Source organism: Emys orbicularis, chromosome 1, assembly GCF_028017835.1.
Source record: "Emys orbicularis isolate rEmyOrb1 chromosome 1, rEmyOrb1.hap1, whole genome shotgun sequence".
Lineage (NCBI taxonomy): Eukaryota > Metazoa > Chordata > Testudines > Emydidae > Emys > Emys orbicularis.
In genome coordinates, this window is record NC_088683.1 from 321,762,919 (window position 1) to 321,780,070 (window position 17,152).

At 41.6% G+C, this 17,152-nt stretch overlaps 2 protein-coding genes across 4 annotated transcripts in view; one reads left to right on the forward strand and one right to left on the reverse strand.

Moving 5' to 3' along the window:
* The window catches only part of HSPH1 (heat shock protein family H (Hsp110) member 1), a 30,412-nt gene extending 26,296 nt beyond the window's left edge, over window positions 1–4,116 (forward strand). For 2 of the 3 annotated variants that reach the window (XM_065403877.1, XM_065403893.1), the window contains 3 exons: window positions 9–128; window positions 2,961–3,122; window positions 3,677–3,877. In XM_065403877.1, the coding sequence (XP_065259949.1) occupies window positions 9–128; window positions 2,961–3,122; window positions 3,677–3,877 (483 nt within the window). Of the gene's footprint in view, window positions 1–8; window positions 129–2,960; window positions 3,123–3,676; window positions 3,878–4,087 lie in introns of those variants that run through there. The other variant, XM_065403885.1, reaches the window with a different exon arrangement.
* A 3,699-nt stretch (window positions 4,117–7,815) lies between these two features.
* The window catches only part of LOC135873081 (WD repeat-containing protein 64-like), a 75,259-nt gene continuing 65,922 nt past the window's right edge, over window positions 7,816–17,152 (reverse strand). Inside the window, exons 24-30 of the mRNA XM_065397552.1 lie at window positions 13,347–13,405; window positions 12,937–13,078; window positions 12,070–12,109; window positions 11,512–11,600; window positions 10,376–10,566; window positions 8,066–8,169; window positions 7,816–7,975 (exon numbers count right to left, since the gene is read on the reverse strand). Coding sequence (XP_065253624.1) covers window positions 7,816–7,975; window positions 8,066–8,169; window positions 10,376–10,566; window positions 11,512–11,600; window positions 12,070–12,109; window positions 12,937–13,078; window positions 13,347–13,405 — 785 coding nt within the window. The remainder of the gene's footprint in view (window positions 7,976–8,065; window positions 8,170–10,375; window positions 10,567–11,511; window positions 11,601–12,069; window positions 12,110–12,936; window positions 13,079–13,346; window positions 13,406–17,152) is intronic.

The window sequence follows — 17,152 nt, forward strand, 5'->3', positions numbered from 1 at the left end:
TTCTATAGAAACTAGGTACTCCAATTGAAATGCGATACCAAGAAGCTGAGGAGCGACCACGGGTGTTGGAAGAACTGGGATACAAGCTTCAACACTATGCCAAAATAGCAGGAGAATACAGGGACAAGGTAAGTAGCCTCACAGGGAATGGGTTGGGAGTAGGAGGGGACTGACTTTTGTCTGTGCTATTTCATTCAGACTTGCACCAGATGGCAGTGGTGTCAAACTCCTTCTCAAGTGGGCTGTTCACTTATTGGTAGCCTGTATGCTGGACTTACGCAATTAAGAACATAGTCTGTCCACAACAAATCTCCCACAGACAATGAGTCTGAACCTGAATTGCTCAGTATCTGTGGTCAAAAAGGGCATTTGCACAAAGAATGAGGGCTATCATTCTTAATAACTGAACTTTTTGAGCCAAGTTTTGTGCTCTTCCAACTTTATTGGAGGAGAAGTGGCTCAGATGCCAGTGATAGGCTTTTGTCCAGATACTCAAGATGAGTAGGGATGTGTAAGTAACTTATGTATGTTCTATTTGTGCCTGTTATTTGACCATTGACATAAGATTAGTCACAACAGCACACCTGCCCTTTAGAAATCTGGTTGGTCCTTGGTGTCATTGGGTTTTGGAGCCAATACACTGTTTATGTGAATGGGGGTAATTCACAACATTCAAAGCTGGTTTAGCCAGTCTGACAGGACTGCATCAGGGCCCCATTCAGAGTGGATTTCTTCATGGCCAGAAGGGCTAGAAAACTATTTTTGTTTTTTTAAAGTGCAAACTTTCATTAATATTAGGGCTGTCAATTAATTGCAATTAACTCACACTATTAACTAAAAAAAGAATCGCGATTAATCGTACTCTTAAACAATAGAATACTAAATGAAATGTATTTAAATATTTTGGATGTTTTTCTACATTTTCATATATATTGTATTCTGTGTTGTAATTGAAATCAAAGTATTTTTTATTACAAATATTTGCACTGTAAAAATGATAAAAGAAATAGTATTTCAATTCACCTCATACAAGTACTGTAGTGCAATCTTTGTCGTGAAAGTGCAACTTGCAAATGGAGATTTATTTATTTTTTGTTACATAACTGCACTCAAAAACAAAATATTGTAAAACTTCAGAGCCTACAAGTCCACTCAGTCCCACTTCTTTCTTGTTCAGCCAATCACTAAGATAAACAAGTTTGTTTACATTATACAGGAGATAATGCTGCCCTCTTCTTATTTACAATGTCACCTGAAAGTGAGAACGGGCATTTGCATGGCAATTTTGTAACTGGCATTGCGAGATATTTACATGCCAGATATGCTAAACATTTGTATGCTCTTTCATGCTTCAGCCACCATTCCAGAGGACATGCTTCCATGCTGATGACACTCTTTTTAAAAAAAGCGTTAATTAATTTGTGACACAATTCTCCCCCAAGGAGTTCAATGTCCCCTGCTCTGTTTTACCCGCATTCTGCCATATATTTCATGTTATGGCAGTCTTGGATGATGACCAAGCACATGTTCATTTTAAGAACACTTTCACTGCAGATTTCACAAAACACAAAGAAGGTACCAATGTGAGATTTCTAAGGATAGCTACAGCACTCGACCCAAGGTTTAAGAATCTGAAGAGGGATGAGGTGTGGAGCACGCTTTCAGATGTCTTAAAAGAGCAACACTCTGATGCGGAAACTATAGAACCCAAACCACCAAAAAAGAAAATCAAGCTTCTGCTGGTGGCATCTGACTCAGACAAAGGAAAATGAGCATGCGTCGGTCCACACTGCTTTGGCTTGTTATCGAGCAGACCCATCATCAGCATGGACACATGGCCTCTGGAATGGTGGTTGAAGTATGAAGGGACATATGAATCTTTTAGCACATCTGTCATGTAAATACGTTGCAATGCCAGCTCCAACAGTGCCATGCAAACACCTGTTCTCACTTTCAGGTGACATTGTAAACAAGAAGCGGGCAGCATTATCTCCTGCAAATGTAAACAAACTTGTCTGAGCAATTGGCTAAACAAGAAGTAGGACTGAGTGGACTTGCAGGCTCTAAAATTTTACACTGGTTTTATTTTTGAACATTTTTTTTTTTTTTTTTTGGTACATAATTCTACATTTGAAGTTCAACTTTCATGATAAAGATTGCACTGCAGTACTTGTAATGGGGGAGTTGAAAAATACTTTTTTGTTTTTGTTTTACAGTGCAAATACTTGAAATAAAAAATAAAGTGAGCACTGTACACTGTGTATTCTGTGTTGTAATTGAAATCAATATATTTGAAAATGTGGAAAACATCCAAAAATATTTAAATAAATGGTATTCTATTATTGTTTAACAATGCGATTAATTTTTTTATTGCATGACAGCCCTAATTAATATCACGTGGTCCAGAAATATCAAAGCAGCTGGGTATCTGATTCAATTGACTCATCCAGGTATGAAAGGTAACTTCTGCTGGTTGACTCAAGCTTTCATTTTTATAAATCCAAATTCTCCCATCTAAGGCCAGCCAAAATACCAGACTGTGCAGTTGGATACCTTTTCTCTCTCTATTGCCCCCACCTACAGCACTGACTGGAGCCCTAAGAAGGTTGGATTATACCCTACAGAACCTAATGCATGGTTTCTCAAGGGTGGCAGGATTTGCCCTATTAACATGGAAAGTATGAACTTACCCAATTCTAGGTATGTTATCCCTAGTAAATCATTGTGAAGCCCACCTTCCTCTCCGTGAGCTTGTTTCTCAAAGACAGAAATGGGTTTGATTCTGCCTCGCTGTTCCATGGCGCTTCTTGTTGTGGTGAACTTGTTTTCTTTCCAAAGTAAGCAGTAATGTAACAAATATTTAGATAGTGAGAGAACGCAACTTGGATGGTCTGTCTGGATAATCTGATATCATTGAATGGGTTCTTATTGACAAACTCAAAATATTCAACTCCATGCAGGATGAGAAATACATTCACATTGATGAATCGGAAATGATAGAAGTAGAGAAATGTGTCAAGGAAATGATGGAATGGATGAGTAATGTTATGAATGCCCAGGCTAAAATGAGCCCTGATCAGGATCCAGTTGTACGTGCAAGTGAAATCAAAGCAAAGCTAAAGGTTAGTGCTGAAACTAATTCTAATGATTAGAATTATCACTGACTAGTGATATAGCTAGGCAATTATTTAGAAATGAGTATATGTTCTAACTGGTTGGCAGCTCTAAAGGATAATTAATAATCTGAGTAGCAAGGGAGGGATGAAGCTACAATCTATTGTGTAAAAATTCTGTGGTGAATGTTTTTACTATATCTGGGTTAGGCAGATAAACTTACACTACAAACATCTTTCAGTAGAGTTAAAAATTCAGTGTCTGCTTTTCCAGTAGTATGTAAATACAAATATAACAAGGTGTGTAAGGAAATATTAAAGCAATGCAACATTTCTGAGGGATTGAATTTTTTTTCTTAAAGTGCCCAGGTGTTGTATAAAGAACCTTAATATAACCTGTTTAAGAAGTAAACTAGATACATTAGGGGTAGCATATATCCAGCCTCTTTGTGCTCAGGAAGCAAAGGTACTGGGAATCAAACAGTCTCTAAACAGCGGTGCTAGCTCATCAGGTAGCTTGCTGATCGCATGAATTGTATTCTGAGTGCCTCTCTTTATCTTAGGAATTACACAATGTGTGTGAGCCTATAGTGATGCAACCAAAACCAAATGTTGACTCTCCTAAAGAGGAAAATCCATTGAATGGACCCAGTCTTCATTCAAATGAAGGTATTGAAGAAGATAAAAATAATGCTGAAATCCCTCAACAAAATGGTGGTTGTCATCAGAACGATAAAAACACCACGAGCATGGACTTGGACTAGACCACTGCATTGTATTGAGCAATTTGATCTCATGAAAGAAAATATTGTTGCTTTAGTATGTGATTGTGCGGGGGTAACATATAGTTCTGGGAACTATTTATATATTTTTTTCATAAGGTTGTCTGGAATGTGTTGTATGATGGTGGGGCGGGGGAGTAAAAAGCTGATCATGACTACCGTAAAAGGGAAAATTGACTTGGTAACTTTCAGATTCCTGTGGAATTGTGAATTCATACTAAGCTTCTGTGCAGTATTTAACCGTTAGCTTCAGTAAGGATGAAATCAGTTTTGCTATGATACTTACTGCTCCTTCACCAGGATTGTAACTGAAATAGTCATAGGCACTTGTAGATGCCAAGGTAGTTTTTCTTTCATTTGACCTCTGATTTGGCATATCTGTATAAAGCCAATGGCTGTTCAATTTACAATGAACAAAATAAACCTCCTGTCCTAAGCTTCACTCTTTATCACTGTCCTGTACCCTAGCTGACTAGTAAGATGGTGAAAGGTGTTAAGTAGCATGTTAAGTAGTAGATTTCATCTTGTTGAACAGTACATTTTCATGTGGAGAAAGCAAAATGAAGGAGATGCTGATCCTGTTCGTCTTGTTGTGAAACCTTTTAATGAGCTTTAATAATAAAGTTCATCTAACTGGTATTTTCTAAAATGCTGGGTTGATTATGTTCAGTACTGTTTTCAGTGTGACTACTGTCTTTTGTCACAAATGGTAAAGAAAATAAAGCCAAATAGCTGTGTTGTGTGAGCAAAAGCTTACAGAACTTCCCCCCGCCATCCCATTGAGTGTGAAAAAATTGGAGTTGTGATACTCAGCCTACCCAAGCAGAAACGGCTTGTTACTCTGAATAACTGCACAAACCAGCATGCACCTGGGAACAGCATGATTGCCTGGAAACTTAAAATAGCAAAGGCTGGGCATAAAACTTTCAAAAGCGGATCTAAAGAGACGAAGATTTGCAGTTGAGATACTAAAAATCAGTCAGAAGTCTTTCTTGGCCTTTATCAGAAAGGAGTTGATCCCAAACAAACACGGTAAATGAAATGTTGTTCTTTGAGTGATTGCTCATGTGCATTCCACAGTAGGTGTGCATGCTCACTACTTGCACTGGTGCCAGAAGTTTTTCCCTTAGCAGTACCTGTAGGGGAGGGCCCCTAGCGACGCCACCATGGCGTGGTACAAGAGGCGCTGCGCCCTCCTCCACCCCCAGTTCCGAAGCATTGTCACTGGCGGCAAGAAAGCACTGGTCCAGCTCTTTGCTGTAGCCTTCCCTGTTTGGACTGTTGTTTAGTGCTGTAGATAGTACCTGTAGTTTTAAAAGTTTAAAAAAAAAAGCCTCTCATAACCGTGCCTGGATCCGTGCCCCAGGCTTTAAGTCGTGCAGCACTTGTAAACAGCCTATGCCCATAAGTGACCCATACACTAGTTGCTTATGCTGTCTTGGAGAAACCCAGGCAGGGCAGTGCTCTGTCCTGAGTGTCTGTGAACTCCTACCCACCTCCAACAGGTATAGCTTGGGAATCCCCTCCTGTGGAATGCACATGAGCAATCACTCGAAGAAGAAAAGACAGTTACCTTTTCCGTAACTGGTATTCTTTGAGATGTGTTGCTCATATCCATTCCACATCCTGCCCTCCTTCCCCACTGTTGGAGTTTTCTGGTAAGAAGGAACTGGGGGTCGGGGGAGCGCACAGCACCCCTCATATTGTGCCATGCTGGTGCTACTCCAGGGGTTGCTGGGGCGCTCCTCTACAGGTACTGCTAAGGGAAAAACTTCCGGTGCATGGGGCGAGCACGCATACCTACTGTGGAATGGACATGAGCAACACATCTCAAAGAATACCAGTTACGGAAAAGGTAACTCTTTTCTCCCATGCTAAGCAAGCAGCTTTGGTGGAGGGCTAGCTTGAAAAGCCAGTTAAAGGTTAAGATTCTCCCCTCAGGAATTTCTGGTCAAGTTTCTTGCAAAGAAACAATTGATGTGGAGGACACAATGTGGTGGTGAAGCCTTCCTGTTAAATGGACAGCCCAATAAGATCTACAAGACAGTAGCATGCAGTTGGGAGAGGCTTGCTTGCTGCTACAAGGAACAACTTAAGTACTGCAAACAAAAGGGTAAGCTTGGCATTACTCTGAACAGAGTTGATTTAATTGTGCAGGCCATACCTGATTAGTCAGCACTAAGGAAGCCAATTACACCCTTTTGCTGGTCCTGTTTGTGTTTCTCCTCCAACTCCATTCCTGCCTCCTCCACTAGCTCTGATGGGGGCATACTCCTGCCTGCAGCTTTTACCCAGCTGCTCAGCTCTCTCATGCCTTAGCCCATCCTGAGCTACCATAAGTAGCTGTAGTATCAGAGCACTGTTTGACAGGGCAGGCTCTTCTGATCACTGCTTACTTTCCCAGTACTGATCTACGCCATTTCAGGTGCATATGCTACTCCTGGGGGAATTCTGCACTACAGCATGTGCAGATAATTAATGAGCCATGCATATTTTTAATTTTTGTGGGGGGGGGGGGGGGGGGAAAGCTTCAGCCGGAATGTTGCTGCAGTTCCGCATTTTGCTCACCCGAGGGCACTGTGGCAGTAGAACACAGCAGCCGCTCCCAGCCAGCTAGGGAAGAGAAAGAGCCTGCCTTCTTTGCAGTGCCTGTCAGGCCAGGTCAGGAGATGGGGGACTATGGGGAGACAGCATAGTGTTTGGGGGGGTTCAGATGGGGGCTCATAAGGGTTAATTGGGGAGGATGGACCAGGGCAGGGGCTGAATGGAAGTGGAGGCACAGGGCCACATGGTGATGGGGGAGGGAGGACAGAGGGTGGGTGAGTGGGGGCACAGACATGGGGACAGGGGGCAGCTGAGTGGGGGCACAGAGCCACATAGGGGGAGGCGGTGCAAGGCCGGATGGGGGAGTGGGTGCCTGAGTGGGGGTGGAGGGGAGGGACACATGGGGGCAGGGGCAGATGTGCCTGACTGAATGAGAGAAGCTAGGCATCAGCCAGGGTGTGCGTGGGGGAAGCTCCCTAACAATCCCTCCCTGCCCCCAAAAAACCTGGTCCATACTTTTCCCGCCCATACCCAGCAACCCTCCAAGTTCACACCCAGGCTCCTTCCCAGCAATTTACTTCCCTCTCCCTCAGATCCTCCATTACCCCTGACTCCAATAGCCTTTGCACTGCTTCTGAGGGGTGTGGGAAATACGGTTCTGTAGTGTAGTTTAAATGAATTATTACTCAGTTCTGTATTAATATGCCTAACTTACGAAATATTTGTCAAGAAACATTTCCTGAATCTTTTTTGTTGTCTGTATTGTTGCAGACATACTTGCTGACAGGTATTTTGAAATAAATGACCAAAAATAATTGAAACTGGTATGATTATATTGTATTATTTTGACAAATAAAATATGCAGAATTTTACAGAATTTTAAAATATTGTGCATGACATTTTTAATTTTTTTGGTGCAGAAGTCCCCCAGGAGTATATGCAATACACCAACCATAGCTTAGACCCCCAAAGCCAGAGAGCAGGTTGAATAAGTCTCACTAGACCTAAAACAAGGTTGCTGAGGCCTTAAGTGTGCAGATGTACTATGCCTCCACAGTGCTATTATATCACCAGGCTCTAGTTAATAGGGAATTGTTTATTTAACGGTCATGTTCTGGTTTCACTTTGTGCTTATATAATTCTTGTTTAAATGCCACATAAGTCCAGCTCTATAGAATTAACTGATGAGCCACTATAGTAGGAAGCTTAGAAGGATAAACTGTCCAGAAGTGATTAAGAAACATCTGCATATTTTAAGTGTATTTCTGTCAAAACAACAGAGGAAAAATTAGACCAGGAACAAAAATAACAAACTGCTTTGCTACCACTGAAGAGACAGATAGTCATGTGCTCAGTTTACCTACAGAATTATTGCTCTAATTTTCCCCTAATGATTCTTCATAAAAGTAGTCTGTGCCAAGAACAGACAAATCAGGCTTTTCAATGACAACTTCATAGCTGTTGATTATGTGATATGTACTCTGTCCCCCAGGAGCAAGTGGTCTCTTTATCTTCTTGTAATGCTCCTGCTTCAATCTAGGGAAAGAAAATTGAAAGCATGAATTATTAATTTGTTTTGAAAGTGAGGAAAAATTAATTTACCTGGTGGCCTTGTTTTCATTTTACCTTTTACCCAAAGCTTGTGCATAAGACCGCTGGTTGATTTCCTCTTTGATATCCAGGTCAGGATTGGTGACTTGGGGAAGTTTGGGATTATAACTCACTTCATGCTAAAAACGCACCAAGAGAACACTCAGCAATGCAGGAAGTATTTAGACTACCACTACATTCCTTCATATTACTGCCATGATGGTCCTTCTATCTAATCCTGTCACTTCTGGGGCACCTTTACAAGTTTGAGTAAACCATTTAAAAAAATTTTGGAAGAAAACAGTTGCTTTAAAACTGGGATGAGGGATGAATTAAATGTAGTCAATGTCATACATGTATGTTAATTGTTACATTTATTTGTAAGGTTCTCAGGTTACAATCTTATGTAAGGCCTCAATTTGCATGAACCCTTATTGTGACAATTCTTCAAGCGTGTGCAGATTGTATTAGTAAGAATATGCGTTTAGCAGGCTGTATGCACTCTTTACTCAGTATTTGCTTACTATTTAGATACAGCATGGAATACTATCAATTTTAGCTTCATGTATGTGGACTGAACTCTTATAAACTACTTTTACCTGCTTATTTCAAATTTTTTTTTGCTGATACAGCATTCTGGTTTGAGAAGGAAAATGGAGGCAAGCCTTGATTGCTAGACTACCAGGAGGACTTCTTCCTCTTAATGGATTTTATTTTAAAAGAAACTAATTCCTATAGCCCACTATGCCAGTCTGCCTGATCTTTAGTCTTGTTGAGATTCAAATCACAGCTTGTTCTATCTTATATATGGAAAAAGACTAATCAGGAGCCAGACAGATAATTGGAATGGAAGATTTATGGGAATTCTTTTCAAGAGAACACTGACTTGAACCACTACACACTGATCGCTATTTAAAAAGAGAAAAGACAGTGAAACTAGAGCAATCCCTATATTGTGAAACGGATACTGAGAACTCAGAAGGAACAAACCCATTTTGTTCCCACACCTTTTTCCCAATACGATGGGTACTTGCAAGTAAAGATACAGGTATGCCAGGGGCCAGATACTTGCATATGTTCAATGCAGGGGCCTGTGCCTAGTCTAATCTTAACTATGCTCACATGTAGTCTTCAGCTGCACTGCAACACAACTGTGTGCACCTGTGCTAGGATTTTCAGGAGAAAAGTCCTAGACACTATGGTTTAAAGGTAAGAAATGAAAACTGGGCTGTAAGTTGTCTATTCACAGATATAAGGCCAAAAAGGACTATCATGGTCATTTAGTCTGACCTGCATAACAAGGTCATAGGACTTCCCTGAGTTAATTTCTGATTGAACCAGAACATATCTTTTTGGAAAACATCCAATCTTGAGTTAAAAGATTCTAGTGCTGGAGAATGTACCACAACCTTTAAGTTGTTTCAGGGATTGATTACCCTCACTATTAAACATTTATGTCTTATTTCTAGTCTGAATTTGTCTAGCTTTAGCTTCCAGCTATTGGATCTTGTTATACCTTTCTCTGCTAGATGGAAGAGGCCATTATTCAATATCTGTTCCCCATGTAGATACTGAAACTATGGTCAAGTCACTCCTAACCTTTTCTTAAGCTAAACGGATTGAGTTCCTTCAATCTTGTGTAAAGTGTATTTTCCAATCCTTTAATTATTCTCTTGGTTCTTCTCTAAACCTTCTATGATTTATCAACATCCTTCTCAATTGTGGACACAAGAACTGGACACAGTAGTGGTTGCACCAGTGCCAGATACAAAGGTAATATAATCTCTCTCCTCCTACTCTATGTTCTCTTTTGGCCGTAGTGTTGCACTGGGATTTCACGTTAAGCTGATTGTCCACCATGGCTCAAGTCTTTTCAGAGTCACTATTTCCTAGGATAGAGTCCCCTGTCCTGTGAGCATGGCACCTGCATTCTTCAGGCCTAGATGTATGATTTTGTTTGGCCCTACTGAAACATTTGCTAGTACCCAGCTTACCAAACAATCCAGAAAACACTGAAGCAATGACTAGTTCTTTGTTATTTACCACAACCCAAAACTTCCCCAGTAATGATTTTGTTTTCTTTCAGGTCATTGATAAAAAACGTTGAACAGAGTAGGGCCCAGAACAGATGCCTGTAGGCCCCCACTTGAACTACACCTACTTAATGAATCCCCGTTTACATTTTGAAACCTATAGCTAGACAGTTTCAATCCATTTGCCTTACAAATGCCTTAAATAAATCTATTACATCATTTTCCTACATGTGCACTTTACTAGATAACAGCAAGGCATGCAAAACAGCTAGCCCACATGAAATACACCCCACTCTGCTGTCTATACACAAACCTTAGATAAGGAGTTTTCCAGAGTTACATTACGTGGCTCTGTGTTTATGAGTTGTAAGACAGGTGGCTCTCCTTCTAGCATGGGGTGAATTGGCATGCTTTGTGGGTCTATCAAGATTTCATAGGGAACCCTGGGATGTTTCCAGGAGGCAGGTGTGAAAATTTCCCATGGTTCTGCCTGCCCAAAAGTCCCTAGAAAGAAAATATAAACAAGCAGGCATTGTAAAGTTTCAAAGGGTACACAGCCCCAAGCCTCCTCCTAAAATCAAGGGAAGTCGCAACTAAGAAAGAGCAACTCTTTAAAAATTTTACTTTTTAAAGTATACAAACTTCTGCTGCTTGGAAGACCTTTGAAAAGAAATTTTGTCTTGGAAGAGCAGTTGTGGTTTAAAAACTTTTGTGGATGAAATAAACTAAACAGAAAAGTCTTTAATTGCAAAGTAGTTTGTCAGAAGATTTTATTTCATTAGGGTCTGATCCAATGCCTCTGAGGCCACTCAAAATATATGTTTGCTTGAGTGGGTGTGTTGGATCAGGCACTTAGAGATAGATTTTTAAAAGTATTTTAATTAAGTGTCTAAATATGCAGCTAGCATGTAATGGAATTTTCAAAAGTGCCTATGCACCTAACTCCTATTGATTGCAAGATCCCCCCCCTAGGAGCCTATCTGCATCTTTAGGCATGTAAATACCTTAAAATCTAAGCTTTAGTGCTTTGAACTGAAAGACAGCCACTTCTAAATATGGTTTGGCCATACTCTACCTCCTTAGAAAGCTCTGTATTGGAAAGCAGTTTTATCATACACTATTTTAATGCCACTGCTGGCTTTCACTGGGATTAAAACATAGAGCACCTATTTCAGGGGTGGGCAAATCTTGCCTCATCACCCAAACGTAGCCCATGTAGAACTGAAATAGGGCCTGCTTATACAAGAAAACTTATAAGTCCTAACATGAAATACTCCACTGTGAGCTGAGAATCCTCTGGCTAAGATAATTTATTAGCCTATGGATACAGCAGCATGAGAGTTTATGAATGTCCATAGGGGGCTACTTGAGTAGATATTTTTGTTGTATGCTACTCCTTTTTAAAGTTGACTATCATAGCCATGCTGTTTTTGTAGATATAAGCCTTACCAATGTACTCTCCATCCAGACTCCACAGACGAACGGTACAATCAATAGAAGAGGAAAGCAGGACTTTTTCTTCATCAACCACCTCTACTCTATCAAAATGAAAGTGATAATCAGAACAAATCTACTTAAGCACCATATATAACTAAAGACTTATGACACCATGTCACTTACATTTTGTCATTAGAAATTTCTTGTGTTACAAATTGTCTACATGGGTCATTTCTGCCAATGCTAAAGTTTAATGTGAATGCTGCTACAGTATTAATTGTTTCAAGGGATTACAGCTCAAAGCAATATCTGATATAGTACAGTAGGATAGTGCTGAATGACACCGAAGTGAACCATAAATGAGTTTATGTAATTTGAAAAGTATTTACTGCACATGATCATCGTATAATAATGGAAGATGGACCAGGGATTCTGACTCATGACTGAGGCTCTTAGGTGTTATCACAATAGACATAAAACCTAATTATATTTATATCAAGCAACACATGTGCAGGTTTGTGTATTTATACATAAAAAAATATTCTGTTAGACACATGAGACAGTACTTACGATACAACTACATTTACATGAGCTCTCCAATGATTCACATCTACGGCAATATAGAGAATAAATATGCATTATACATATAATTCAGATTAATACGCAAATATGTTACTACACAAGAACGCTGCACTGTGTCAGGTGTAAACCAACCACTACCTAAGAAGCAAGGACATTAAAAAGTATTCATGGTTTTAAAGCAATTTTTTTTTTTAAATGCAACAAAGTTGTTAAAACTTTACCCTGGATGTATTTTGAAACTGCTCTGTTTTCTTTTACTAGGTAGCTTCCACTAAGATACACAGTTATAAATGTCACCAGATCAGTGGTTCTCAACCCACAACCCACATGATGCTTGCAGCCCAATCAGTACACAGCTGGAACCCATGTGACATCCTCAGGGCCGTAAAGGTAGTATATATATTGTGTGGATGCAGCCCACATAACAGATAGAGAGCTAAGCATATGTGGCCCGTAATAGTAAATAGGTTGAGAACCATTGCACCAGATGAAATCCTGAAGTCCTCATCCAGGTTTTACTCAGTCCTTCCCACTGAATATTGAGATTTGCCTGCATTTGGTCCATAGTGTATTAATTTTGTTAAGGAAGTTATATGGGAACTATGGTCACCATACTCAGCTATGCTAAGAACAAGCTAAGGCATAAACATTTTGGAACATACATGATCTGGAAAAAGGGGATTAAAATATTACAATGAAATAGAAGTATAAGTAGACACAGATCATGAGAAGGACTTTGTTTTTTAAACCCTTTTCCCCCAGATCACATATGTTCCAAAATATGTTTTATACTTGCATATAAAAATATAAATACAAAAATATTTAATATATAAAAACCCAATCCACAAGACACACATTTTGGTGGTTCTCGCTCTGGGTCCTGAAGGGCATAGTCCTTGATGCTGTAGACATACACATATCCAACATCGTCTGCTGCATAAATAAAGGAATCGTCCGCAGTGACAGCAATACTGCTGATGTGGGATTTCACTCTAGACTGAGACAGACATTAATGTAGGCTGTGTTGTTAGCTAATAATTCATGCAGCATGATAATACTATATTGATTATAATGGAAATAAACTACAACATATGAATGCTCATAATAAATCTAAACGAGCAGATGTGTACTTACCATAATTAAACAAAGCAAAGCAATAATGTTTCCCCTCCTCCCCCATACGGAGTGTATCTTTGAACTGTAAGAAGCGTGCTTCACTCAGTCCTACACAGCTTAGCCCTCTGGAATTCATCGCTCAAACTTACAGGTATGAAGCTTGCTGTAAGGGGGATTCCACTGAACAGACTCCAGAAGTTGACAGAACCTGGAAAAAAGCAAACAGTGAAAATGTTTATTAATAGCAATGAAACAGAAGTCTATTTTGACAGGAATACAAAAATGTAGGAATTTGACTGCTGGATGCAGAGGTTCACAAACTTGGGTCCATGAACCACTGTTGGTCCCTGGACTGTGGGGCTGCAAGGGTGTAACAGGCTGCGGGGGACACCCAGAGTCTCTGTTTACAACTTTCTGCCTCAGCAAGCGTGAGCTTTGCTAGAAATTAGGCTGTTAGCTCCCTGCCACACCAGTCAATCTCCCTCACCAGCAAACTCCTCAAGAATCTCCCAGTCCAAATCTCACCTAGTAGGAAATAATCAGTGCACTCCAACTACACCCCCCGAGTGATGTAAGTTACATCAACTTAAAGCGGTGTCGACACCATGCTATGTTGGCGGGAGACGCTCTCCAGTCGGCATAGCGCGTCTTCACCAGACATGCTACAGCAGCGCAGCTGCATTGGTGCAGCTGTGCGAATGTAGCACAGTAGTGTAGACTTGCCCTCAGTCTTCTGATCTTGCACTTAGTTCACTGAGAGTCCATCTGGCAGAGATTTCTGCATTTCATCCACCTGTGGGAAGTCAGTGTTTTTGAACTCCATGGCAGTGAGGTTCTTGAAAGAAGTCACTCATCTCCACCCGATGGTTAAAGAGTTGGTTCTTCTGCAGATCTTAATACTGTTTTAGCATGTCTTACGGGACCTCTGTTCAAGCCTCTGACAATTTCTTCTTTTCCCCTTCCATGTCAGAAAACTGCCTTCCTTGTAGCAAGGAGAGTATGAGAGTTGCAGGCATTGATGGCAGATCCTCCTTACACGCAGTTTTCCAAAGACAAAATAACTGTGCAGCCACACCCTAATTTTTTATCTGAGGTGATTTCCCAGTTTCACTTGAACCCAGTTATATATCTATCAGTGTTCTTCCCTAAGCCACATTCAACCACAGAGGAGCAGCATCTTCACACTTTGGATGTCAGGAGATATTTAGCTTTTTAGCTGGATAGAACTGAACCTTTCCGTTCCTCACCTGATCTGTTTGTTCACAGGCAACCCAAATGAAGGACCAAGCAGTGTCTTCACACACAATGTCCAGGTAGATAATTTCCTGTATCATGATAGCATTTAAAGTAGCCCAGGCTACACCTCCTCTACAGATATGAGCTCAATCTAAGAGCGTTCAGGCAACATCCACATTTCTAAATGATATTTGCAGGGTGGCCACTTGGTCCTCTGTGCATAACTTTTGCAAACCACTATGCCATTATGGTGGCATCCAGATCAGATGCAAACTTTGAGAAGGCAATCCTGCAGTCTTTTAAATAGACTACGAGCCCACCTCCTGCGAGTACTGCTTGCGAGTCACCCACAGGGAATACAAGACTCCATCTACTCAAAGAAGAAAAAAGTTACCTACCTGTCATTATTGTTCTTCAAAATGTCATGCAGATGTAAGCAGAATCAGGATGAGCTCTACCCTGACATCTGGTGGTGAATTGTGGCGAGCTGTGGAAAAGAACTTCAGGGGCTGATCTTGTTTGCATAGGCACACCCACCCCGCCTAGCATGAGCCCACAGCAGCCCAAATGGTCACTTTGGCTGCTGCGGGATCCCCAGTTTCTCTGTTATTGGGGCAGGAAGAATAAAGTGTTGTTACCCTGATTATGTGAATCAAGGACAGTGGAACTGTTTTATGACAGAGAGACTCGCCATCAACTAAGTAGCACTCGCTAGACAAGGGACATGGGTTCCAAAACCCAGTAAATTGAGAGAGGTTGGGGGGCACCGCACCTGATGGTATGGGCCCCCTTTGTGGGCTGGAAACACCAATTGTACCACCTCCTCTCTCCACTGTGGAATATCAGAGCTAGTTTTGATTCCATTAGGAGTCTAGTTACAGACTGCTGAGCTGAATTCACTTTGGGCCAATAGTGCACCAGTACTGGGGCTCCCCTACTACAAGCTGAAATCACTAAAGAGCTAAAATTGCTGGGGGGCCCTGAAGCTATATTGCTGAGTGGCTGGCGGAGCAGAGCATGTTTGTAGGGTGGCTGGTGGAGCAGAGCAGTTTGCAGGATGGCTGGAGTGGCTCGTGGGATGGCTGGTACAGCGGAGCAGCTTGTGATGAACTTTAAACTAGGTTCACCGGGGGAAGGAGACCAAAGCCCTGAGGTAAGTGGAGGAAGCACAAGCAGGAGAGTGCAAGAGGGGAGGACTCCTGTCTCAGACTGAGAAAGTGGGACAATCAGCGAGTTATCAAAAGTGCCTATACACAAATGCAAGAAGCCTGGGAAACAAGCAGGGAGAACTGGAAGTCCTGGCACAGTCAAGGAACTATGATGTCATTGGAATAACAGAGACTTGGTGGGATAACTCATATGACTGGAGTACTGTCATGGATGGATATAAACTGTTCAGGAAGGACAGGCAGGGCAGAAAAGGTGGGGGAGTTGCATTGTATGTAAGAGAGGAGTATGACTGCTCAGAGCTCCAGTATGAAACTGCAGAAAAACCTGAGTCTCTCTGGATTAAGTTTAGACGTGTGAGCAACAAGGGTGATGTTGTGGTGGGAGTCTGCTATAGACCACCAGACCAGGGGGATGAGGTGGACGAGGCTTTCTTCCGGCAACTAGCAGAAGTTACTAGATCGCAGGCCCTGGTTCTCTCGCAGGGAGACTTTAATCACCCTGATATCTGCTGGGAGAGCAATACAGCGGTGCACAGACAATCCAGGAAGTTTTTGGAAAGTGTAGGGGACAATTTCCTGGTGCAAGTGCTGGAGGAACCAACTAGGGGCAGAGCTCTTCTAGACCTGCTGCTCACAAACTGGGAAGAATTAGTAGGGGAAGCAAAAGTGGATGGGAACCTGGGAGGCAGTGACCATGAGATGGTCGAGTTCAGGATCCTGATACAAGGAAGAAAGGAGAGCAGCAGAATACGGACCTGGACTTCAGAAAAGCAGACTTTGACTCCCTCAGGGAACTGATGGGCAGGATCCCCTGGGAGAATAACATGAGGGGCAAAGGAGTCCATGAGAGCTGGCTGTATTTTAAAGAATCCTTATTGAGGTTGCAGGAAAAAAACATCCCAATGTGTGGAAAGAACAGTAAATATGGCAGGCGACCAGCTTGGCTTAACAGTGAAATCCTTGCTGACCTTAAACGCAAAAAAGAAGCTTACAAGAAGTGGAAGATTGGACAAATGACCAGGGAGGAGTATAAAAATATTGCTCAGGCACGCAGGAGTGAAATCAGGAAGGCCAAATCACACTTGGAGTTGCAGCTAGCAAGAGATGTTAAGAGTAACAAGAAGGGTTTCTTCAGGTATGTTAGCAACAAGAAGAAAGTCAAGGAAAGTGTGGGCCCCTTACTGAATGAGGGAGGCAACCTAGTAACGGAGGATGTGGAAAAAGCTAATGTACTCAATGATTTTTTTGCCTCTGTCTTCACAAACAAGGTCAGCTCCCAGACTGCTGCACTGGGCAGCACAGTATGGGGAGAAGGTGACCAGCCCTCTGTGGAGAAAAAAGTGGTTTGGGACTATTTAGAAAAACTGGACGAGCACAAGTCCATGGGGCCGGATGCGCTGCATCCGAGGGTGCTAAAGGAGTTGACGGATGTGATTGCAGAGCCATTGGCCATTATCTTTGAAAACTCATGGCGATCGGGGGAGGTCCCGGATGACTGGAAAAAGGCTAATGTAGTGCCCATCTTTAAAAAAGGGAAGAAGGAGGATCCG